The 26,816-nt window shown below is 33.8% G+C and overlaps 1 protein-coding gene across 4 annotated transcripts in view; it reads right to left on the bottom strand.

Annotated features, from left to right (window-relative positions):
* The window catches only part of LOC149784426 (DENN domain-containing protein 3-like), a 432,202-nt gene that overhangs the window by 229,883 nt on the left and 175,503 nt on the right, over positions 1-26,816 (bottom strand). For all 4 annotated transcript variants that reach the window (XM_089932491.1, XM_089932490.1, XM_089932493.1 and 1 more), the window contains 3 exons: positions 21,012-21,148; positions 15,819-15,991; positions 12,175-12,279 (listed from right to left, as the gene is read on the bottom strand). In XM_089932491.1, coding sequence (XP_089788617.1) covers positions 12,175-12,279; positions 15,819-15,991; positions 21,012-21,148 — 415 coding nt within the window. The remainder of the gene's footprint in view (positions 1-12,174; positions 12,280-15,818; positions 15,992-21,011; positions 21,149-26,816) is intronic.

The raw sequence follows: 26,816 nt of genomic DNA, 5'->3' as shown, positions 1-26,816 counted from the left end.
AAGCCATTTCCATACCACTCCTGTGGAGGCAGAATTGCTGTCATCACAAAGAACTCCGTAATTCAGGTTCTTAACTTATTGCAACACACATCATTTGAAATGGTCCAAACCTCACTCACAATTATAACAAAGGTCAGGTAACTTTTTCCTGCCTCTACCTTCCTCCTCCTAGTAAAGAAAATAAGCTGACTGAATCTCACTTTCTAAAGCAGTTTTCAAACCTCCTGGAGTACATAAACTTGATAGGTGGCACTTTTCAAACCTCCTGGAGTACATAAACTTGATAGATGGCACTTTTCAAACCTCCTGGAGTACATAAACTTGATAGGTGGCACTTTTCAAACCTCCTGGAATACATAAACTTGATAGGTGGCAGTTTTCAAACCTCCTGGAGTACATAAACTTGATAGGTGGCACTTTTCAAACCTCCTGGAGTACATAAACTTGATAGGTGGTGGCAGTTTTTTTTTAAAATCTTGCCATTGTATATGTTTTTATGTATTATCTAATATTGTAAAGCACATATTGCTTCTAATGATATGGCTCTGTACTAAGTCCACATTATTATTATTATTATCATTATTACTTTTTCTGTTATTTAGTTTAACATAGAGTTGTAAGAATATATATATTTCTTTACAGCCAGTCATCAGGTTTTTACCAGATGCATGTGTGTGTGTGTGATTTGGATTTTTAACATAGCTTTAACAATTTTACAGTCTTATCACTACGATGTCTCTAGTTTGGTAGTTTATAATGATGTCTAGCACTGGTGCATCATGCTGCAGACATATAGCATGATGGCCCACCCAGTCACATTATCGTGACACCAAGCCGACCAGTCCTAAATCTAACCTCTTAATCCTGAGCACCTGGTGCGGCAGCTGCCAGTACCATTTTTTAAGTCTTTGGTATGACTAGGCTGGGGTTCAAACCCACAACCTCCTGCATCCGAGGCAGAGACTCTAACCACTAGACCACCACAGCAGTTTCAGATGAATGCATGCAATATTTTAACAAGAACTATAAATAAAGAATAGAACATATGTAGTCATTTTGGTTATTTTGTCATTCTTAAATAGTGCTGAAATTCGACCTTAGAAACTGGTTCTTTTGTATAAACCTGTTATGCGAGACCACCTGTCTTGAGAGACCCTCTGGTTTTGGGGGGAGAGGGGGTGATCATCTCTTAAGGCAGGATTTACTGTAAATTTGAATATACAACTAGGATTTGTTATAATGGTGGATATTGTATATACAACATGGCTGTGTTATAATGGAGTATAATGAATACACAACAAGGCTATGTTATGATGGAGTATAATGAATACACAACAAGGCTGTGTTATGATGGAGCATAATGAATACACAACAAGGCTGTGTTATGACAGAGTATAATGAATACACAACAAGGCTGTGTTATGATGGAGTATAATGAATACACAACAAGGCTGTGTTATGATGGAGTATAATGAATACACAACAATGCTGTGTTATGATGGAGTATAAAGAATGCACAACAAGGCTGTGTTATGATGGAGTATAATGAATGCACAACAAGGCTTTGTTATGATGCATTATAATGAATACACAACAATGCTATGTTATGATGGAGAATAATGAATACACAATAAGGCTGTGTTATGATGGAGTATAATGAATACACAAGGCTGTGTTATGATGTCGTATAATGAATGCACAACAAGGCTGTGTTATGATGCATTATAATGAATACACAACAATGCTATGTTATGATGGTTGTTGTTGTTGGGTTTAACGCCATTTTTCGGCACACGATAAGCTATACATGGCGGCCAGTATTAATGGTGGAGGAAGAACCCGGGAAACCCACCAGAAAAACCACCGACCCACGAGAAGCTACTGGCAAGCTTTCTCACATAACCACATTGGCTGAATTCGAGACTTGAACCGACGCAGAAAGTGGTGAGATGGCAGTGATCCATAACGGAGAGCGCTTTAGAACACTTGGCCACTCGGGGCCCCATGTTATGATGGAGAATAATGAATACACAACAAGGCTGTGTTATGATGGAGTATAATGAATACACAACAAGGCTGTGTTATGATGGAGTATAATGAATACACAACAAGGCTGTGTTACGATGGAGTATAATGAATAAACAAGGCTGTGTTATGATGAAGTATAATGAATACACAACAAGTCTGTGTTATGATGGAGTATAAGGAATACACAACAAGGCTGTTATTATGGAATATAAGGAATACACAACAAGGCTGTGTTATAATGCGCTTTTCAAAAGCCAAGTAGGGAAAATGAATAATGAAATGAGGTTTCTCGTGGCATCTTGCAACCAACATGCCAAAGACATCAAAGGTCCATTAGTCACATGATACAAAATATAAACCCCCTTCCAATGTTATTGTACAAAAAAATTCAAAAATATTAAATGAAAGTCACAAGTTTGTAAACAGAACTAAAGTATATTTAATTCTCAACATATTTATTCTGATAGCAACAACCAGAAACCTGATTCATCAAGTAGAGAGCATGTCAATGCGGTAGTCACATTATGCCAACAAAAAACATCACTAACAAGTTTTTTATGCTGCATTAAACTGTTTTCTCAAGGTGGCAGTGTTATGTATATTTGATTTAATTATATCTGATTTAATATATATATATTTATTTCAATTTAATTGTTTGTCAGTTTTAAATATTTTATTACATGCTACTGTAATGTAAATTTATTCACTAGAGATGATACTTTATTCAGAAAATAATTTGACCTTGACTGTTTGTTTTATAAACACCAGGTGTTGATCTAAATCCTGACCTTGTTTCAAAATTAGTAGCAACCACGTAAACAAGTTCTATTTTTATTTTAAAATAATTGGTTGTTGTTGAGGTCATGATGGGACTATATGTTTAAGATGTAAACATCTTTTTTATTTTTTATTTCTTAGAGTAAAATGATTAGTTTTCACCAGGGTCACACTGGGTGTACATGACATTTAACAAGTACCTAATTTCTACAAGCTTCCAGAACATGATCATGTGACCCCCATTTACATTTTAGAAGACGATATAACCTCTGTTTTGGAGACTTATTCTCAGCTGCAGCTGGGCTTTTTCTTACACAAAAAGTTATATGTTGTGCTGTTTGGAGTTATTTCAAATTACTTGGATTGGAGTTATTTCAAATTACTTTGATTCAAAAAGGATTAATTCTTTTTCCTGGAAAATACATGTGCTCATGTGAGATTCTTAATCCAAGCCAGTTCTTATAAGAAATTTATTTTGATTTCCAAAACCGGAGTGATAATTCTTGTTTCTGCAAAGAACTGTAGACTTCAACACTACAGACTGCAGCATACTCCATTGTCTTCCATCTTGGATTCTTCGTCGGGATTCGAACTTGAAATCAGGTGGACATTTTGTTATTAGGACTACTAAAATTTTATTCTTGGATATTTTTGGATTTGATTTTTAAAACTGTAAGTTCATAGTTTTTCATTTTTACAAAATTTTCCAGGAAAATAAATTATTGCATTTTTCAAAGTTTGTTGTTTTCACTCTTTCTTGAGCCTAAACAAGTGACAGCAGTTAATTCCAACTTTTTCAAAAGTCAATTGGCTCTGATCTAATTCCCCAACATAAATGTAAAAAAAATTTCTAAAATGGGATGAGGTGGGTCAGAGGAAACTCTGTCTATGTAATCCCATTCCAATGTCATCACTGTCAGTCACCAATCCATACAAAATTAAAAACTTCTGTTCCGAGTTCACTTATAAAGTAAATAGGTAAGGTGTTTACATGCACCGCATAAAATGTTTAAGTTTAGTGGCTTGCTTTGAGCGAAAATTTTCAACTTCAGTATGATTTGCAAGATCAAACAACTTACAGTCATCCATAAATAGAAAGCAGCAAAATCCATACCAAGCCAGTCCTTTGGCAAACAAACGTGTTTATTAATTTGTTTTAACAAAAAGAAATAAAACTTAAATTAACATCCATGAAGCAGAAATATGGGTGCCTTAATTTCTAATGCTTCTTGCACCAGCAATTAGTCACACACAACAGAAATGGAAGGAGAGTTGGTTTACCTATTTGATGGCTTCGGGCATTGTTTTGACAGCAATTATGCATGATGAAATTGGCTTTTAGGCTCCCTCCTTTGTTGAGCTGCATCCACAATCCAAAACTGTGGGAACTACAAGCCAAACTATAAGTTGTCTAGTTTAACTGACTTGGAAGGCAGAATTGTATCTTTGTATATACATTATGCAACCTGAATCCATCAAAGAGATAAGCCTACTCTTATTCTGCTGCTGTGTTGTTGCCAATGACTCATAAAAGTTGGCAGGAATATGGGACTACAACTTCACGAAAAGAACAGATCAGCTTCTGTCTGACTTTGATGTTGAGACAGTTAACTTTCAAGACTTAAAACATATTTTACATTTAGTTGGTACACAAATATCGATAGTATAAATGTTTTTACCAGTACTAGAACAATTTTACCAGTATAAACCAGCATCTACCAGTGTAACATAACCTTTGTTTAGGTAATCATTATATTTGTTCCATCACAATGAGGTGCTTTGTACAGCTTTAGAACAACAAGTTACCAGTTATTATGAACATGTATTTCCAGAAGTAACAATGTCAAAGTTGAAAATATAGAACATGGCTTCTGTAGTTTGTGTACAATATGGCTATTTATGTAGGATTTTTTCAGAAAAATGAAAATTGCAGGCATATTATAATAATCAGGAGCTGTCTGCAAAAATCATGAGATATTATGAGACTGTGAGGTTAGCATGGAATGATCCCAAAAATCAGGAGGTTTGTCTGCTAGCTTGAGTGTGGACAGGTGTAATATACTGCATAAACAACACAATTATAGGATATTTAGTTAACTATAGGAATTTTTAATTATCTGAAATCGCATATTTTTAAAAATTCTTCAGAAAAGCAATAAAATCATCATAATTCAGCTAAAATGATAGCATTAAATGAAGCTTTCTAATACATTCATGACCATACCCTTGATACATGGAGGAATATGGTATAATGAATGTCTTTACAGCGATACCCTTGATACATGGGGGTAAGTGGTATAATGAATGTCTTTACTGTGGCGATACCCTTGATACATGGGGGTAAGTGGTATAATGAATGTCTTTACTGTAGCCATACCCTTGATACACGGGGGTTAGTGGTATAATGAATGTCTTTACTGTAGCGATACCCTTGATACACGGGGGTAAGTGGTATAATGAATGTCTTTACTGTGGCGATACCCTTGATACACGGGGGTAAGTGGTATAATGAATGTCTTTACTGTAGTGATACCCTTGATAGACGGGGGTAAGAGGTATAATGAATGTCTTTACTGTGGCGATACCCTTAATACACGGGGGTAAGTGGTATAATGAATGTCTTTACTATAGCGATGCCCTTGATACACGGGGGTAAGTGGTATAATGAATGTCTTTACTGTAGCGATACCCTTGATACACGGGGGTAAGTGGTATACTGATTCAGAATCTCTTTACTGTAATGATACCATTGATACATAGGGGTAAGTGGTATACTGAATGTCTTTACTGTAAAGAAACCTTTCATACATAGAGGTAAGTGGTATACTGAATGTCTTTACTGTAGTGATACCCGTGATACATTGTGGGTAAGTGATGTACTGAATCTCTTTACTGTAGCGATACCCTTGATACATGGGGATAAGTGATATACTGAATGTCTTTACTGTAAAGAAACCTTTCATACATGGATGTAAGTGGTATACAGAATGTCTTTACTGTAGTGATACCCTCGATACATGGGAAGAAGTTGTATACTGAACTGTCTTTAAAGTGATACCTTGATACATGGAGGTGAGGTTGTTGAGAGACTATGCTCTTAAAATAAGTAACAGAAAAGAGTGAAGACAATTTAAAAATAATTTATTTCCCTAGACTACAAAGAAAAAACAAATAAGAAAAATTTAAAGAACTTACAGTATTGCAAATTAAATCCAAATTGTAATCCAAGAATTGAAAAACAAGTCTTATCAATGAAACGTTTTAAGTGAATCACAGTTCAAATCCCAATGAAAATTTAAGATGGAAGGTGATGATGCATGCAATAGTCAGCATTACAGTGATGTGTTAACAGTCTCTTGTTGAATCACAGAAAATATTATTCCAGTTTTTGAATTCTGTATAAATTTCAGCAAATGTCCTTGTCCTTAATTTAGAGCACTTGTATTTCCAGGTAAAACAATCACTTGAAATTCAATAATTTGAAGAAAATAAAATTTTAGCCCCAAGCTGGACACAACATAAAACAACTTGACTTCTGAAGTGTTAAGGCATGACTGACAGAATTCTTATCATAAGTAATAAGACTAACTAAAATGTAAAACAGATTCCCGGATGGGGGTCAAGAGTCCATTCTTCTTAAAGAAAATAGAAGTTTGTTTTCGAATTAACATGTGCCTCACGTCACATAGTCCAAGTGTGACCTTGACTCAACTTAACGGCTCCTACTCTGAGAAAGAATAAAAACAAATTAAAAAAAAGTTGTTTACCAAAACTGTCACTGATTTTAAGGTCAGCAACTAGATACAGTGTTTCTATTATTAGGTATTTACATCAATGAAATAAATAAATTAAAAAAATCAATCAAGTCAAACAGATCTGACCTTAATTCTGAACAAAAATAAAGTTCAGTAAACAATATTACATTACAATAATATGCAATGAATAAAAAAAAATTTAAAATTACCAGACAAACAATTAAATAAAATTTAAATAACACACAATACATAGGTTCAGTATAAACTTTATTGTAAATATAAATAATCTTTGGCATTATGGGGGCAAATACTATTACGGCACACTGTACCAGCTGAGCTCTGAATTGTTTCTACATAAATACCTCAGGAAGAGAGACTTGGGGGAGTTTGTAGGGTTGTGAAGAGTATCTGACACCTGTATGTGGAGCTGCAAGGGGCTGATACGAGGTATATAGGGACACTGATAACAGAAACTTGACAAGTCTGATCCTGACAATGCCAGGATAACAAACATCAGCCGATACTCCATACATGCACCGTAGGAAGCGGGTATAAAGTATATGGGCATAATAGTTGAGCATATTTAAGTACTGACACAAATTGGGGGTCAAAAGCAAAGTTGTGAATGCATGAAACTTGGCAATGGCCCCTGAATTGTTTCTACAGGAATACCTCAGGAAGAGAGACTTGGTGGAGTTTGCAGGGTTGTACAGAGTGTCCGACACCTATATGTGGAGCCCCAAGGGGCTGATACAAGGTATATAGGGACACTGATAACAGAAACTCGATAAGTCCAAACCTGTGGATTGCTATAATAACAAATTTCTGCCAATACTCCATACATGTACCAAAGGAGCGGGTATGAAGTATATGTGCATAATAGTTGAGTACATTTAAGAACTGACACAAATTGGGGGTCAAAAGCAAAGCTGTAAATGCATGAAACTTGGCATGGCAATAACATTAGCCAATTTAATAAAGGACCAATAGAACAGAGCTGGAAGGGTATGCTATGCAAGAAATGTCCCAAATGAACAACATGGTTGAAGGAGGGGAGGCAGGTGGTTCTTTCCGCAAATAATGTTAAAAATTAAATGCAGCATCTGCACTGAAAGGAATGCATCTCTACAGGTGTATCAGTTATATGAATGACGCCTAACTGGCATTGTTTGATCACATGCTTCAACTCAGTCATCTACATGACAATATGTCAAAATTTAGTTACTAACTTATTAACATATATTGGCTGCAATGACATCATGTATGGGCAGAGAACCACAGTAGACAAAGAGGGGCCCAGCAAGGAGCCAGAGAAGGATGCACTGTGTATTACTTAAACTACATTTAACCAATTAAATTATAATATACGTAACACTTCCCCACATAAAAGAAAAAGCAAGATTTATATAATAAAGCATTCTTTTTACAATAGGTTAATTATACAAATGGTTTATATAAAAAAAATAACATAAGAAAAAATCTTATGAAAAATACAAGGTATACATGAAATATATTTCTATACATGGGAAAGTGCATCTGCTATTAAATTGTCTTTTCCCTAGATGTGCCTGATGTCAATATTATACTCCTGTAACAACAAACTCAAACTTAATAATCTCTGATTTTTGTTCTTCATCTTGCCAATGAAAGTAAGGGGGTTGTGATCACAAAAACACAATAATCGAAGAAGGAGCTGAACTAATATAAACTTCAAAATGTTGTAATGCCACTATCAAAGCTAAACATTCCTTCTCGATTGTAGAATAAATTCTCTGGTGCTTATTTAATTTCTTAGAAAAAAAGCATACAGGATGATCAACACCATTTTTATCTTCTTGAATCAATACTGCTTCAACCCCAACATCCTTGCATCAACAGACAGTTTAAATGATTGACTGAAATTTAGAGCTGTAAGAACTGGTGCACTCTTAAGTATAGCTTTCAACTTATCAAACACCTCCTGACATTTTTCAGTCCAATGAAACTTAGTTTTCTTGCTCAATAAATTTGTCAGAGGTTCAGCAATTATGGAAAAATTAGAACATAATTTCCGATAGTATCCAGCCATATCCAAAAACTGCATCAGTTGCCTTTTACTGATAGGTACAGGGATTTCAGAGATAGCCTTGACCTTAGCATTCTATAGGTTTAACTTGTCCATGTCCCACATTATCCTAGAAATGTTACACAGGCACAGCAAAATTAACTTTTGGATAAACCAACTGTCAAACCTGCATCAGTGAGTCTGTCAAAGAATTTCTGAACTGTTGCTAAATCTTCTTTCCAGGTGTTTTTATTCATGATGACATCACAAATGTAAGCATCACAATTATCTAGACCAGACGTAATCATGTTCATTTAATGTTGACAAGTACTTGGCCAACCCTTCATCCCAAACAGCATCAGTTAATATTGATATAGTCCATCTGGAGTCATGAATGCTGAAATTTCCTTTGCCCTTTCCATCAGTGGAATTTGCCAAAATCCTTTCAAAAGGTCAAATTTGGTGACATACTTTGCATTTCCAATTTTATCAAAGCAGTCATCAATTCTTGGTAATGGAAATGAATCTGCTTTAGTCACACTGTTCACCTTCCCGTAATCAGTGCTCATGCAGAAAGTTTTATTTGGTTTCGGAAGAAGTATACATGGTAAACTCAAGTCATTTTTACTCGGCTCTATGAAATCATTTTCCAGCAAATACTGAATTTACTTTTTCAAGTATTCCTGTTTGAGAGGGTTTATCCTGTACAGGTGTTGTTTCACAGGTGTGGAATTTACAATTTCAGTGTCATGGTAAATTTTGTTTGTTCTTGTAGAAACATCTGGAATTAAGTGCTCATATTCAAGTAATAACTGTTGAAGTTCATTTCTTTCTGACCTGTTCTTGCAAAATATGAAAGTTTCTGGTCCACATTATTCATAATTTCTGAGTTCTGAAGATCTGTCACTCCAAAATTAATCGAGCCCAATTGCACTCATGTGCTTAAATCCTCACTGAGTGGGACAGTTACAACTAAAATAATTGCATGTTTAACCTGGCTATCTCTCTCAACATACTGGTACTCCTTTAAATTATTTAGATCCCCGGAGTACTATTATTACAATTTAACTCATTCATTTTCTTCTTAACTTTGTAAGGGCCATAATATCTAATCTGAAGAAAATTTTGAAGAATGAACAAGAGAAACAAAATTCTATTACCAGACTTAAAAGTTATCTCCATAATTTCACTTTTGACTTGAATTGCTGGATGCTAAATTCAAGCATAATTAGCTATAAAATTCAAGACATAAAATTTGACCCTTGATTAGATTGGACTGATTTAGGAAGGCCAAATTGAGTATAAAAAAACTTTATTATAGCTTTTACTATTGTTTTAGTTTTAATATTCCTCAAAGGAATTGCCTCTGGGAATCTTGTTGATGCACACATTATGGTCAGGGGGCCCCGAGTGGCCGAGTGGTCCAAAGCGCTCACCGTTACAGATCACTGCCATCTCACCTCTGTCTGCGTGGGTTCGAGTCCAAGGCTCGGCTAGCGTGGGTACGTGAGAAAGCCTGCCAGTAGCTTCTTGTTGGTCGGTGGTTCTTCCCTGGGTTTTCCAGGGTTCTTCCTCCACCATTGATACTGGCCGCCATGTATAGCCTATCTTGTGCTGAAAAATGGCATTAAACCCTAGAACAACAACAACATTATGGTCAACAAGTATTGGTTACCTGACTTGGTCTTAGGTAACGGACCAACACAATCTACCATTATTCTGCTAAATGGTTCATCAAATGCAGGAATAGGTTGCAGATGAGCCTTAGGTATCTTCTGATTGCGTTTTCCTACCATTTGACGAGAATGACAAAATCTGCAGTATTTACAAATATCACTTTTCATTTTTGGCCAATAGAAGTGATTCAAGATCTTGTGATAAATCTTATTAATCCCTAAATGACCATCCAAATCAGTTTCATGGGCCAGACTAAGAATTTCCTGTCTGTATGATTTTGGAACTACAATTTGATAGTTCACCAGCAGGTACCTCAGGCAGTCTCCATTTTCTCATAAGAATCCCATTTTTAATGAAATAACAAACAGGTACTTCTGTGGCTTCTGTTTCACTAATGGCATCTGAAACAAACAGGATATCTCAGGATCTTTTTCCTGTTTGATGACAAGTGATTGTCGTTTGTCACCCTGATTAGAATAAAGAGAAATAGTAGTTAAAAGAGGATCACTGTGATCAATACTGTTTGACTGATCCAAACAAGGAGTGCAAGTGACCTCATCAAATGCCTGACCAATATATGTGTCAGCTAAAGGAATACTTTCCTGATCAACATCATTCTCAAGAGTTTTCTTTGCCATAGCTCTAGTAACTGCACAAACTTGGTATAAATCAGGGAATTCTTTTCCAACAGGGTCGACTTTCTGATCCAAAATAAGGCTTGTCAGTTACAAATGGATTAACTACAACCTTATCTCCAGCTAGGCGTTACCTAATAATAAATGAATGCCCTCAATGGTAAAGAAGACACTTTTCCGACTGTCACGGGTCCTGAGGTTAAGTCTCATGACAAATTTACACAATGGAGAGGAATGTTAACAAAGCCGCAATCTACTCCCTAAATAAGAACACTCTCATTAGAAGAAGACTTATCAGAAAAAAGCTACGTACCTGATAATAAAAGACTCTGAGAAGCTCCTGTATCCCTTAAAATTTTAATAGGGATGGTATTGGCCAAATCACCCATGAGTGATATAGAACAGTTTGACATGAATGGTTCATAATTCTCCATAATAAAATAAGACTAGGGTTTATTAGACCCAACAAATATATTGCTTTCAATACATGACTGTGACCTTGACCTTTTAAAAATAAGAGCATTTGGAATAGGTCTGTCTTGATTCTGTTTGCTTATTTTTCAATTTGTAGCAATCAGAAATAATGTGTCCTTTCGTCTTACATAGGAAGAAATAAGGATTTCTGATCAAGCTTATCAGAAAATTGATTTCTAACAGTTGTGTCAGATTGAAATTTAGAAGGGGTTGTATTAGACTGACTGGAAGACTGCTGAGTGGAAGACTTGCTTACAAAAGAAACTTTATGAGCAGCACAAGCAGCACTTTCCAAGGTTTCGATCTTATGTTCATCAATATAAGTCTTAATGTCACTATGGACACAGATATTGAACTCTTCAAGTAATACCAGTTGTCTTAGATTTTCATATTCTTGATCAACTTTCTTGGCTAAGCACCACTTATCATATAACTGTTCTTTTTCTCTTGCAAATTTGACATGAGTTGGTGCAACTTCTTTTTTATAGTTACTGAATTTTTGTTGAAAAGCCTCAGGGACTAACTCATAATCCAGTAAATAATATTACATTATAATAACCAGTCATGAAATAAAAGATATTTAAAAACTAACAGACAAACAATTAAATTAAATATACATAACAGGGGTGTATACTGAATGTCCTTGCAGTGAGGAACCACCATTATTGTGAATCTGCATGAAATTTTGGAAAGAGCTTCCTGGAGAAGCAATAGCAATTCTATTATTAGTGCATATTATGAACTTTTTGAGAAAAGATCACCAGAAAGACAAACAAATACTTACAACTAGATCTCTTGAAGAATGTAAGTGCCTCATAAAGTCTGTATATGGTATCATAGTCATTTGACATTTCTAGCTCTGAAACTCCCTTGGCAAACTCCTCAAAGTCTAAACAAGATAGAACAAAAAAATGTATTACATTTCCTTAAAAATGGGGTCCATTAAATACTGGTAATAATGTTAACTATGTGTTTAAACGTAAATATTACTTTTAGCAAATAAATGATTCTAAAATTATTTAATGTAATGTTCCACCATTAGATTTTAGATCAGGGTTACCAGACTGGACTAAAATTTTAGTACAAAGTGACTTCCTTTTGCTATCAGAATGAGGCAAAATAATGATAATTTAGTAGTGAGAAATAAGCTTAAAATTCAAAATTATAAATATTTTCTCAAATTTGCCTAAAATTACCAATTTACAGCATCATAATTTATTTCAGTTGCATAAAAATTAATACCTTTTTATTTCTTGACAATAATAAAACATTTGAAATAAAAGAATTGCTATACAACTTTATTTTTATGTTAGACATTAAATTCAAAATTAATTAACAACCAAACAGAAGTGACTTTATGTTTGTTTTACAAGTCCTGCTATATAAATTTGATAAGATATTAGATACATTCAGCTGTTAAAATTTTCATTAATTTCAACTGAAAACCATGGGCCATAAAACTATACCATAATTTATGGAATTGTTCATACATGAAAATTATTTTGGTCTTCTTCAAAGAACAAACAAATGTGTAAAAAATAACAACCATTTGTGAAATAGATTGTTATGTATATTTAATTTTCAATGTTTATTATTTTTTTTATTTATTTTTTATTTCATTATATGCTATTGTAATTTAACCGTGTATGTTGGACTTAACCTTGTCCAAAATCAAGTTTACTTTCTACTTGACCTGAATCATTGAATTTTTAAATTCTGTAAACTACTAATATATAGCTAAAATATTCTCACTGTGTATGTGTTTAATATTAATATTATTAATAGAAGTAAACATTTTTATTTCGGTCTGGGTCTAAGTTATTTGGATTCCCCTGGCATACCTGACATAGTCCAGGTTCTATATTATCATTTTACTAACAGACCTTCTAATTATAACTAACATTTTATATTGCAAACATTTAGAACCCTCCAGATTGAAATTTTCCATTAGGCAATAATTTTATTATTAGAAAATGCTTATTGTGACTGGAGGTCAAGCAGAGTACCGTATAACTGTGTCACTGGAAAATTTATTCATTCATGCTTTAAGATCTAGAAGAATCAATCTGTATTATGGCTGTATCCAGAAATTCACTTGGGCTGGAATTTGTTTCTTTAAATTATTTAATTCAAGTGATTTTTCTCTGGAAATACAGAGTGCTCATTAAAAAAATATTATTGTTGGATCAAGACATTCACTGGGATTTATAGTGAATTCCAACCATGAATTATATTACTGTGTTTGAACAAATGACTCTTGTTACAACGTCATAATATAGGCCACCACAGATAAACTTTCAGCATTGGATTTCCACTAAAGTTTATTCAGAACGTTTATTATTAAGACTTGTGATTATTTGGGGATTTAATTATCAAATCATGTAAGTTCTATTTTTTTTTTCATTTTTACTTTCTATTGTAGGTAAATAAATTATTTGTTGAATTTTACAAAACTTGTTGCTTTTCCCTCTTTTCTGTTACTTATTTGAAGAGTATAGACTCTTAATAAGATCATGTATGGAGAATTTTTTTTTATATCCATAAAAACTCTATTTAGTTTAAATCCCAAAATTAACCATTTTACATGCTGTATTGTTTTCTCTACAAGTAAAATGTTTCTATTCACACCAAAGGATGTTACCCTTAATTAGTATTAGTGCATATACACTTCCTGGAGTTAGGCAGAATTTGGTTTGATTTGTGTTAGACGTTACTATACATTCAAAGTTCTGATATTTCTTTGGAGAGAACAAAAGGTGTAACTGGTTAAGAAACTTACATGAGTAACCACCTGGTATTAAAACAGTGCCAAATACAATACAATAAATACATTTTGTTTAATGAAACAAAAAATATCATAAATATATAATCAGGAGCCCATACCCATAAATAAATTCAAAAAAGGTATAGCAATAAGTAATTAAAACAGTGTTTATTGTCTTAAAAGCTGAACCTAAGGAATAATGGAGGATATAATGGTCGGCTCTATAGAAACAATGAATTTTGATACATGTAAAGTAGTAAAAGTTCTTGAGACTGTTGTTACGATGAATTCACACAAGCATTACAAATTGATAATCAGATATCATGACTCAAATGGAACATATATTAGTCTAGTTCATGACATCCTGATTGTTTCCCTTGTTGTTTTCGCCTACAAGGTTCCTTAATTTCCACAACAGAAAGCTTGTGTTTACAGAAATACCTTGTCATTGTCAAAAAAGGGTCAAACTCACCAATAATAATGGGGACTATTTCTTTATGATTCACAAAATATTTGCCAACCAGAAGATATTCAGTACTGTAATTAGTGGTCAACACTTATCCAAATTTAGATCTCTATTTTAAGGACATGATATGTATAATTTAACATGACTGAAAAGATCTAAACCTGCTGATTTAAGTGTACAAAATAGTCAAAGTTATGGTAGTAATTTAAGCTTAATGTAAACTGAACTGAAATAAAAGCAAGTAACTTTTTTACACTGGTGCCAAAGAGAAAAATCTTACAGCATACATATAAATGTCGGGGGAAAAAGTGATGAATAACACAGATTTTTAGTATAGATCTGTTTTATTTTGGCCATTTTTTGTTTTACAAATTCATATGTATTAATTTTCAAGTACACTGATCTTTAGAATTTAGACAATCATTTGTATGAAAAATTAAACATTAAAATTATAATACCAACTTGTGTATGGAAAATTTAGTACAAACAAATATTATGATTTTCATGACTTGACTGCATATGAAAATTTAAAGGGTACAAAAATGTACATGAAATATGTTAGCATGCTTGTGTTTGCATTGCAAAAGCATGGAATTCCAATCAAATAAGGTTTATGTGTAAAGTTTCTGTGGGATTCTTCCACAACAAATTTTGCACAATTGTAGATATAATAAATGTTAAATTAGTACATATGTTGATAACAAGGTATATACCTACAAGCTGCATTGCTGTTTTAACAATCAGTGATAGGGGCATAAATCCTGCATTAGTCACATGTTCATGAATAGTTGTCATAACACAGGAAATGGTGCTGGTGGTGGTGGTGGGTACACTAGTACAAGGCAAGATGTTAACTTTTGTTTTTCTGTGCAATGGAGAAAAATGACAAGATCTTGGGCAATTATTCTTTCTGAACTGCCCATCTACATAAATTGCAGCAGTTTCATGGAGAAAGTTAGATATACACAATATTACTGATAGATTTAGTGCATGTCTGAAATAGATAGGAGCACCATGTCAAGACAATCATGTTTCTATGGATTTATGGTCACTGACTTCATTTAGGAATGTAGACCATTTCCATTCCAAGAGGGAATATCACCAAGGGACTCCTTTTCTAAATAAAATAATAATGTGTATAATGTGTTGTGTTTTGGGGAGTGACAGAGCAGGAGGGAAGAAGGATGGTAAGTATTACCTAATTCTTTGTCAAGACTGAAGATACGATCCATGCCCTGGTTGGATTTCCCATGAGGAGCCTCAAGCAAGTCAAACTTCTTCAAAATGTCACTCAGCTGGTCATAGTTCCTCCTCTCAGATATCTTTTGTCTTTCCTTATCTGTCAGCTTTTGATAGATGTCATGCAAAAGACTATAAAAAAAAATGCTTGCCAAGCTCAAATGCATATTTACAGTAAAGCCTTCAAGTATACCAAATACATATTTACTGTAAAGCCTTCAAGTATACCAAATACATATTTACTGTAAATCCTTCAAGTATACCAAATACATATTTACTGTAAATCCTTCAAGTATACCAAATACATATTTACTGTAAATCCTTCAAGTATACCAAATACATATTTACTGTAAATCCTTCAAGTATACCAAATACATATTTACTGTAAATCCTTCAAGTATACCAAATACATATTTACTGTAAATCCTTCAAGTATACCAAATACATATTTACTGTAAATCCTTCAAGTATACCAAACACATATTTACTGTAAATCCTTCAAGTATACCAAACACATATTTATTGTAAAGCCTTCAAGTATACCAAATACATATTTACTGTAAAGCCTTCAAGTATACCAAATACATATTTACTGTAAAGCCTTCAAGTATACCAAATACATATTTACTGTAAAGCCTTCAAGTATACCAAATACATATTTATTTATTGTAAAGCCTTCAAGTATACCAAATACATATTTAATGCAAAGCCTTCAAGTATACCAAATACATATTTACTGCAAAGCCTTCAAGTATACCAAAATACTACATGTTAGGTCCTCCATTATTTTTCATATTTTAGAAATGATTTACTTTTGTATACAATCCATGCTCAGCTACAAATGATACTTGTACTACTTAGTGTACACACCTCTCATCAAAATCTATCAATCCAGAATAAAAACGACCAATGACCTCAACAATGCAATTTATTGATGTCACTCTAATCAAATTATAATTAATAAGAAAATAAAATTAAGTTTATGTTAATCAGAAATTAGTTAGATTACAAGATACAGATGTTTAAACATTTTGTAAACAACAGCCCTGCTCAAAATATACAATTAGAAAAATTACTCTCTCTCTCTCTCTCTCTCTACATATATATATATATATATGCAATAGACTGACAATGAACAGTGCAAAACTAGTTTCTGACTAGCCTGAAATTCCAGCTATGAATGAAACTTTTTCAAAGGCAAACACAAAACAGAGACAAGACAAATATTTTAAGTTAACCCAGAAAAACCGTTGAGGTTGAAAATAATTACATGACTGTTCCTACAGGAACAAAAGCTTCCTGTAGAAATAGTCAGGTACAATTTTGTAGCCTCAATGGTTTTCCTGTTTCTTTTGTTTGTTTTGTATCCATTCCGTGTTTGACTTTGAAAAAGACTCACTCTGAATGCACTCAGCCTTGTTAGAAACTAGTTTTGCTCTGTACATTATCAGTTTATTGCATTTATGTTAATCAATCCCTGACACCCTGACACATGTGATCCCTTGTTGGATCCAGTGCTCTTGAAAGGACTGTTACTTGCCATATGATTTGTATTATAGATATATATATATATATATACACACACACACACACACACACACACACACATACATATATTGATAATAGTATTGAATGGAAGTCAGATGTTGATTATTTGTGCAAGTCCACAGTTAACAAAAGATCACCCTAAGCCATATTAACATTTGCTAACACAATGACACTAGAGTGCTGTATTTCAATCCATACATTCTACCTTTGGACTATTGTGCAACAATTTGGAGAAACTTCTAAATCACAGATATAAAGATACTAAAATCTGCTATCATTCTAGATGCAAAATGGGATATTTCCTTGTATTATTTATCTTTAATTGTACAAGATGGCTATTCATGACAACATTAACATTTTTTGGTGTTCTTGTTTGTAAATGTGTGCATGGACTGGTATCATGAACAAATAAACACTATGACTTATAATCTGAGGCCCAAAATAACAAACTCCATTCAGAAGATTTTATTAGTATGGTGTCATCAGCTTTTGTCCATCTAAATAGAGACATGCTGTACATGGATAATAATCATCTTCAATCCTTACTGTCAGTCTTTTTGTTCTTGTACATTTATATAAACTGGTATTTCAAGACTGGTTAAATGTCATGTTAATCTAAACATCTACCAGTATACATAAACTTTTGTTACTTTTTTAGAGGGTCTCAAGGAATTAAAGCTTTCAGCAAATTATCTTACTCTCTTTAAATAAAGGTTTTCTATTTTTACTTTTTATTATTATTATTATTATTATTATTGAACTTTGACTGTTAGCTCAAAACTTTTTTCTTTCAAAAATGCTGCTTACATTCATAAACACAACTGAAAGAATGGTTACACACATTCATGTTCAGAAATTTAAATATGGATTAATATCAATGATTATCTAAGAATGTATTTAAATTTTTCATGAGTACACTGTATAAACTGAAAGGAAATTTGTAGTAAATTATTTCTCCCCAAATACTCGCCAGATCACATTATGTTGGGAGTTACTCTGTTACCTCTGGAATCCAGCCATCCGATATACATGAAAATGTCTTTTTGTCTAAATCAGACATGATTTTAGTCTTCCATAAAAAAAGCTGAAACAATTTTATGGGGGGTTGGGGGTCCTCCCCTAACATGGTCTCGAGGGGCAGCACCCCTTTCAGAGGGGCCAGGGGGCCGAGGGACCCTGGCTAAAAACGCATTTCACACTCATAAAAACTGCTCCTGGTGCAACGTATAATCATAAAATAAACCAAAATAATCATCTGAAAAACTAATAAACTTACCAAAATGTTCAACTTGACATCAATAATTTCACACTATTTATAGTTACATGAATCTATTCTCCAGCAATATTGATGCTGATGTTATTTCACATGCATGTTAGTGTTCACATCCTAATTAAGTCACAATAATTTCTCAATTTTTGCAGCAAATATATTATACTTCTCTCTTTTCATAACAAATCTGTAAAATAAACACCCAAGTACATCAACTATATACAAATAATCCCATACATTCGCTTGTCTTTTTCTCCAATGGATACAAGCAGTTGATATGTCAGTTGAGCTCTTTATGTGGCTTTGGCAAAGATTTATTTAGATTTCCTTTTTATCACCACTGACTTTTTTGGCTCAATGTGCAATCATTTCTTTTCCTTCTCAGTGAGAGCCTTTTTCCTTTCAAGCTTGATTTGGCGACATGCAGTGCTCATATTCTGACAGAGGGCTACATCTGTTCTCTCATGCAAGAAATCTTTCTTCTTATAGTAATTAACTGCACTTTTTCCAGATATCTTCTGAGCTTCAATTTTTTCTTATGCAACTTCTTTTTGTAGGTGCTGTTCCAGACTCTTCCAACCACAATTACCGTAGAGCAGAGGACACAAAATGTCAGTCCTCTAGCATTCAGGTTTCTTACAAACTGACTAACTAAATTTCCATCAACTTTTCATTCCAGCCATTACCATTGCCATACATTTTTTAAACCTTTATCTAACCTTTTTGTGTCATGGTATCTCTCAACAACTCGGGATGCCATGTTTTGCAAGCATGCTTCTACTTTCCATTTCCATTACATGAAGATTCACTGGATGAATTTAAACCTTTGACCAATCAGTATACTCTTTACGAGAATCGTGTGCTAGCTAATATATGGAACAAATAATTTACAAGGGTTGTTGCAGAATGGGAGTGAACAGACTGTTTTTAAAAAACCGAATCAGAGATGATATAAGGAATGGACTATATCAAGAAAAATCTGATTCAAGTCAGGAGAAAAGCAGAATTCCGCTTTAAAACAGAGAAAATCATGTCTGCTATGTATATAAGAAAGACAAAGGAAAGCAACTCTTATAGATTGGCTCCCCTTATCCCATTTGTAACCTATACGTCAGTTTTTAACTTGAGCAATCCATGGCACATGATGCTCACTTGTAGGGATGGGTGGGAGGGCCTAATGGTAATGTGAATGGGCATGGGTTTTTTTCTCCAGAGAAACATAATTTACTATGGAATATCCTTTCTTCAGTAAATATGTTACCAGACTGCATTTATGTTAGGAGAATCATGTTGCAGAAGAATCATGTTGTAGGAGAATCATATTGTATGAGCAAAATAAATGCTCTACATAGAGGATGAAATTTTCTGAATGTTAAGTAGCACAACTGAATGACTGAGGTCATGTGAATGCAAGAAAAGACCCTGTGGGTTAACACAAACACACAACCAAATAACTGAGGTCATGTGAATGCAAGAAAAGACCCTGTGGGTTAACACAAACACACAACCAAATAACTGAGGTCATGTGAATGCAAGAAAAGACCCTGTGGGTTAACACAAACACACAACCGAATGACTGAGGTCATGTAAATGCAAGAAAAGACCCTGTGAGTGAACACATACATAACCGAATGACTGAGGTCATGTAAATGCAAGAAAAGACCCTGTGAGTGAACACATACATAACCGAATGACTGAGGTCATGTAAATGCAAGAAAAGACCCTGTGGGTTAACACAAACACACAACCAAATAACTGAGGTCATGTGAATGCAAGAAAATACCCAGGTCCAGTGAAAGTAATGAGCAGGTCATTGGAAAAAAGGGCATTGGCATAGAATAATATAACCAAGGAAGAGGATCAGAATTCCAATATAGGGACATCCATACCCAGAAAGCAAATCTTCCTTTCCTTCACAGCACTATGGATGATGCCTTAGCCTCCAAGCAATTAAGGCATTGCAGGTTATGCATGTACACTGTCTGATGATGTGGGGTGAAATGGAAAGTAGCATACAAACATGTTTATACAATTTTATTAGTAGACATCAAATAACTTTAGCAGTACTGAGCTAACAAGCTTCCTAGGGCAGACAGACAGGTAGACAGATATGTCAGATGGATTGATTGGATGAAATAAAGATGCCCAAACAAGTACTGTGGGTATAAAACAAAATAACATGAATGTCATTTTAAGGTAACTGCAGCCTATTCTAATTAGTATTTAATTAGTATGCTGAATGCATCCAATAAGACTGTATAACAATATTTTCTTCTGTATCTATGAAAAGGAATCTTCTGAGATGAAAAAAGCAGAAGCATACTGAGTACTAACCGAGTATGATGCAAAGATGCAGTGGCTGCAGACAAAGTAATCAAGTCATCCATTGCAGCTATGTTATCACCATTAGCAACATGAAACAGACCTCTCAAATACTGGAAGGTTGCTCGCTGACCATAATCTGGACATTCCTGAAAGAAAAGTAAATTAAAATATTATTTTTTTTAAATAAGAGAAAAGAGACACTTATTCTACAAATGTTCTCCCTATAACCTTGCAATATAATCTCAGTGCATCAAATTGCTGGCCTTCAACTTTGGCCTATAGACATAACGATCAACATGTATCTTCAATATATCTTGTTCAAGAGACATGACAATTCTGGATATACTGATAGTAAATTAAAATAACATATACACTGGGACCCTGCTATATAACACAGTGGTGAAGTCTATAGAACCTGACCGTGTTGTAGACTGAACCATGTCAAAACCAACCAAGTCAACTGAAAATGATGCATGTATTAAAAAAATGGCTGAGAGGGGGCTGGGTAATAAAAACAGGTGCAAAAATAACATGCTTTTGATTAAATAAAGACAAAATAGCAAAATCTTTGTTTCACAGCACAATAAACATGTTCCAGTCACTTTGGAAAATGCAACCATCTTTTGCTTTCATTTGACATGACAGCTTCCTCTGATGAATGAGTCCTTGTTTTTTTTATTGAAGACTGTAGTTGGCTTTCTTTAATGAAGGGTGCATGTGTCATTGAAATCAGCATGCCCATTTCTTACTGTGGTGGCAACATCAAATAAAAGTAGAACCTTCATTGAGGTAATCAGTTTGCTTTGAAGTTTCGGCAAAACTATTTTGTTCTGGGTACAATTTTTTAGTAAAAGGAATTAGCCATTGTTTAGGTGATTGTAGCAGTTAATGTTCCTGCCCTCAAAAGTTGGTTGATTGTAGCTGGTCCCAGACTATCACAGCATACCGTACTACACAGGCCAGATATCAGCATAAGTGGTTATATAACAATGCACTGTTAAGGTGGTTTGTCAGTATGAGCAATGGATTTACTAAATGTAAAAATAGATAGATTCCAGTGCATTTTATATCAATTTTTGCAGCTTTCTTTCATGGTGCCTCAGAACTTCTCCAATCCAAGAAACAAGTTTAAATAGCCATCAATATCAACAACAATAACTGCCGGATGGTATATTTTGTTGCCAATAAGGAAACAAATCCACAATGTTTGAAAAATGTAAAGCCCAGCGAGATCCCTGAAAAAACTTTTTACACTTTATTTTTCATAATTTAACCAAAAAAAAGTTTTGTGTATGAAAAAACATATATATGTATATGAAATTTCAGGATCTATGCCACAATCATCTTGTATTAAAATTCAGCTTCCTTTCATGATGTCTCTGAATTTCTCCACTCCAAACCTAAGATACAAGTTTAAATAGCCAACAATATCACACTCAATAAAATAATCACTAGATGGTATATTTTGTTGCCAATAAGGAAAACAAATCACAATGTTTGACATCAGTGAAGCCCAGTCAGATCCCGGAATAAACTTTTTACATGTTATTTTTCATAATTTTAAGAAACTTTTTTCATGTATGCTAGAACACATGTGTATGCAATTTCAGGAGCCATGCCACGATCATCTTGTATTAGAAGTCATACATGATCTCTTCCCCAAAATCATAATACATATTTTACTGTAGCAGTAGATCAAATGTTTTTAACAGCATCTGTTGTCTAAAGACACCAAATTTTGCAAAAATTGTGCATTATATATATATATATATATATATATATATATATATATATATATATATATATATATATATATGTATACAAATGTCATTGTAGATGTCCTCATGGCCTCAAGGAAGATTGGTCAGTTGACCAAATGAGCTTCTTTCTAAATGAAGTTGTCATTATTATTATTATTATTATTATAAACTTTCTGCACATAATTTTACATACTTTTATGAAAGAAAAATTATTATTTTATGAATGAGAAAAATACATGGATACGAAATTTTGGGAACCATGACACAACCATGTTGTAACTAAATTTGTTAGAACAGAGCATGCTATAGTCCTATAGCACAGTCACACTGTGTGTGTATATATATATATATATATATATATATATATATATATATATATATATATATATATATATAACTGCCAGTACATGCAACTATAAATGCCACATTTTTTTATTTATCTTTGTCAATGTCCAACACCCACTTTCTCTTTTTATCACTGTGAACACCCAGCAGTCATGACCTCATATGGGTGTCCAAAAGTTTATCATGTGTTCCATCTTCATGATTTCATAAATGTATAGCAGTTTATAATACATTAAAATACATGTACTATTTTATATACATGTCTAACTAAAATAAATAATTATTTTCAAAAGTTACAACTGTTTCTAACTATGACACTATTAATGGGAACCATGTCTGTATACTAACAATGTAAGTGAAACCAACCTATGCTGTGTTAGGTTCAAATGTTAAAACAATATTCATCTGAAAAGTTTGATCCACGACCATGTTTGTGTTATACGAGGGACTGCAATACCAATATATGGAGGCACTCTGAAGTGAGCAACTACTGTATTAATGTGGGTCTCATGCATGTTTTCAAGACTTGTTAGCCTTCTATTATGCCTCACATCACTGAGCCAAATACCCTCTAGCAAATATAAATATGAAAATTTATTTTAGGTCTAGTGTTATTCTGCTTTTCTTTAAAGCAGGTCTGATGATCATATGGCAGATAGCTGGTCCTAAAAATTGAAGGATGAACATGCTTTAAAAAATGTCATAATATTCCAGGAAATATTTTGGGGAAAAAACCTGCATTCTGCAACAGTATACCAGAGAAACAATAAACTTCTTTTGATTTTTATGATGCATTTATATTGTACAAGCCAAATGTGTATCAGATAATAATATTGTAAATGATATTATAATTGAACCATAAATCTACCCTCAATAAGCCATTTAAAGTCTTAAGTATCTCTGAAAACAACTAAAAGTGAAAATCCTCAAACTGATGTTAAAATTGAAATGAATAATTTTGTTTACATCAACCTTCTATGAAAACCAAAGAAACAATAAAATGACCAGGATGTGGGTCAAAAGTTCTCTTCCAGAACATGCTATGTTTGTATATAAAGCTAGACCTTGAACTCAAATATCAGTAAACAAGTTATGTAGGCCAAACTTCCACCCTCCATTACAGACAAATATCAAGCACACAATACAAATACATAACAATAACTACAGTCACTGGCCTAAATATATGATGGCTGAAGTGGCATTGGTAAACTAGACTGCACTATATCCGTACTTTCATGATGTTGTTTCAATTAAAGAATTAAAGTTGTATTTCTTATTGTGGTATTCCGCTTATAAAATTACATCAGTATCTTTCTTTGTGTGCATATTCTGCTATGGGTTTTAAGCATGAATTGGCCCTAAATGATATCATTAATAATTACCATACTTTAAGTTCTGAAAACTCTCTTCCAGTTGATGAATTGTAACTGGTATCGTGTTGCTTGATCTATCTTAGTATGATATTAACAATTCAAGCTTCATTCATTGCTGGAAAGTAATAGATGAATGGGACCCAGTTTATACTACCAGGATGCAAGTCAAAAGTTCTCTTCCAGAACATTCTAAGTTGATAAATAAAGCTAAACCTTGAATTCAAATATCATGAAACAACTTAATAGCATATGCAATTTGTTGATTGGAGTCAGTTCCAATATTGATATTGCTTCATAACATAAATACTGTCTTTGACAACAGAATATCTATTCATATTATATTACCTCTAAAAATCTGAAAGATAATCCAAATATTTTATCAGAAATAATCTCAGCATTAAAACTCCAAATATAGTGATGATAGCCCTAGCAGAAAAATCACTAAACTAATTCATTAATTAATTATAGGTCATATTTTAAGGCTACACATCCAGTGTGTCTAAAAGTATAATATGTTACATTCAATCTAAATTGGTGGTTATTGTTTGTTCAAGTCCAGAGTAACACTGCAAACACTAATCAGAACTAATCAGGACTAACCATAAGTATTGCTTCCAAACAAAGAAACTTCGTGCAAAAGTGGCTATTCAGTGATTTGTAAAGTACTTAAATTGTACATGGACAACATGTTTGGAATTTCTCTTTATGCACTGATATCATCGACTTAATGTGCCAATGGGATTAAAAGAAAGAATGATCACAGAATTGGCAAGGGGGCAGATTCCAAACTGCATGAGTTCTAATCACCTTATTAAAATGTTTGTATGTGGGGTAGGTGTTGTCAGTAATCTCCTATTTTACTGACACAAATGAGAGCCTGTGACAGTTGTTTTGCATCTGCAGGAATTAGGTGATGGATTCGGTTGTTAGTCATCTCAGATCACACACTCTGACTTGTTCTAGTTAAGATTTTCCTTGTACAAGGAAATTATACTATTTTCTCTTTTTTCAAGATAATACAATAATGCCTTCCTGATTTAGGTGAAGACATGAGATTGTCATGAGTTCTGCATCTGATCAAATGGAGCAGCCTGAGATGTCCTAAAAGTTTGAAATAAAATCATGGACAACTAACAGGCAGTCTGTTAAGAAGTATTTTTAAAAATCTTGTCAAGGATGATGATGACATATGAAAAATGATAAGTCTATGTCTGTCAGTAATTTATTCTGCAAATATAACCAATATGTCAACATGTAAAACAGCACCACCCTAATACTGAAAGATCTTCTAAAAATGAAAAGACAATCAAGCTGATAAGTGTATCAATGTATTGTATCATAGGCTGTGTCTCATGAATTATATTAGTACATTCACTCCTACAAAAGTACCTGGAAATCACAAATTATGGAGCATGTCAAATGTTTCTGTTGCTGCCTATTGACAACATGTTAATCCAAGCAATGGTATGAATATTCAGAGTAGTTTCAATCAGAGGATTGTCTGTTTTGTGTATGGGCAAAGCTGTTTTGGGTATGGGCAAAGCAGTATTGGGTATGGGCAAAGCTGTTTTGAGTATGTGCAAAGTTGTTTTGAGTATGGGCAAAACTGTTTTGAGTATGGGAAAAGCTGTTTTGGGTATGGGCAAAACTGTTTTGTGTATGGGCAAAGCTGTTTTGGGTATGGGCAAAGCAGTATTGGGTATGGGCAAAGCTGTTTTGAGTATGTGCAAAGTTGTTCTGAGTATGGGCAAAACTGTTTTGAGTATGGGCAAAGCTGTTTTGAGTATAGGCAAAGCAATTCTGAGTATGGGAAAAGATGTTGTTGTTATTGTTGTAGGGTTTAATGCCATTTTTCAGCACAAGATAGGCTTTACATGGTGGCCAGTACAACTGGTGGAGGAAGAACCCTGGAAAACCCCGGGATGAACCACCAACCCACATGAAGCTACTGGCCAGATTTCTCAGGTACCCACATTAGCCGAGCCTGAGACTCAAACCCTCGCAGACATAGGTGAGATGGTAGTGATCCGGAACAGTGAACGCTTTAGACCACTCTGCCACTTGAGGCAAAGATGTTATGAGTATTGCCAAAGCATTCCTTATATTATATTCAAGCTTGACTGTTTTATATTTTTGTCAGCTTTACAAATGTACATGATATTGATTCCAAAGATGGGTTTAAAATGAAATGGGCATGGATGGAAAATAACGTGGAATTAGAGGATGCTCTGTACACCTGGTTCACACAGCAATGTCAACAAAGTGTTCAGATCTTGTAACAATTCTCAAGGCTATTCCAGTGCTGGCAAAGAGTAAAACAAAATTCTTTGTTAGGA

This window comes from Sinohyriopsis cumingii, chromosome 14, assembly GCF_028554795.1.
Source record: "Sinohyriopsis cumingii isolate HCF-2022 chromosome 14, ASM2855479v2, whole genome shotgun sequence".
Taxonomy (NCBI): Eukaryota; Metazoa; Mollusca; class Bivalvia; order Unionida; family Unionidae; genus Sinohyriopsis; species Sinohyriopsis cumingii.
Note: the sequence above shows the minus strand (reverse complement) of the source record. Positions and strands in the feature narration are given on the sequence as shown.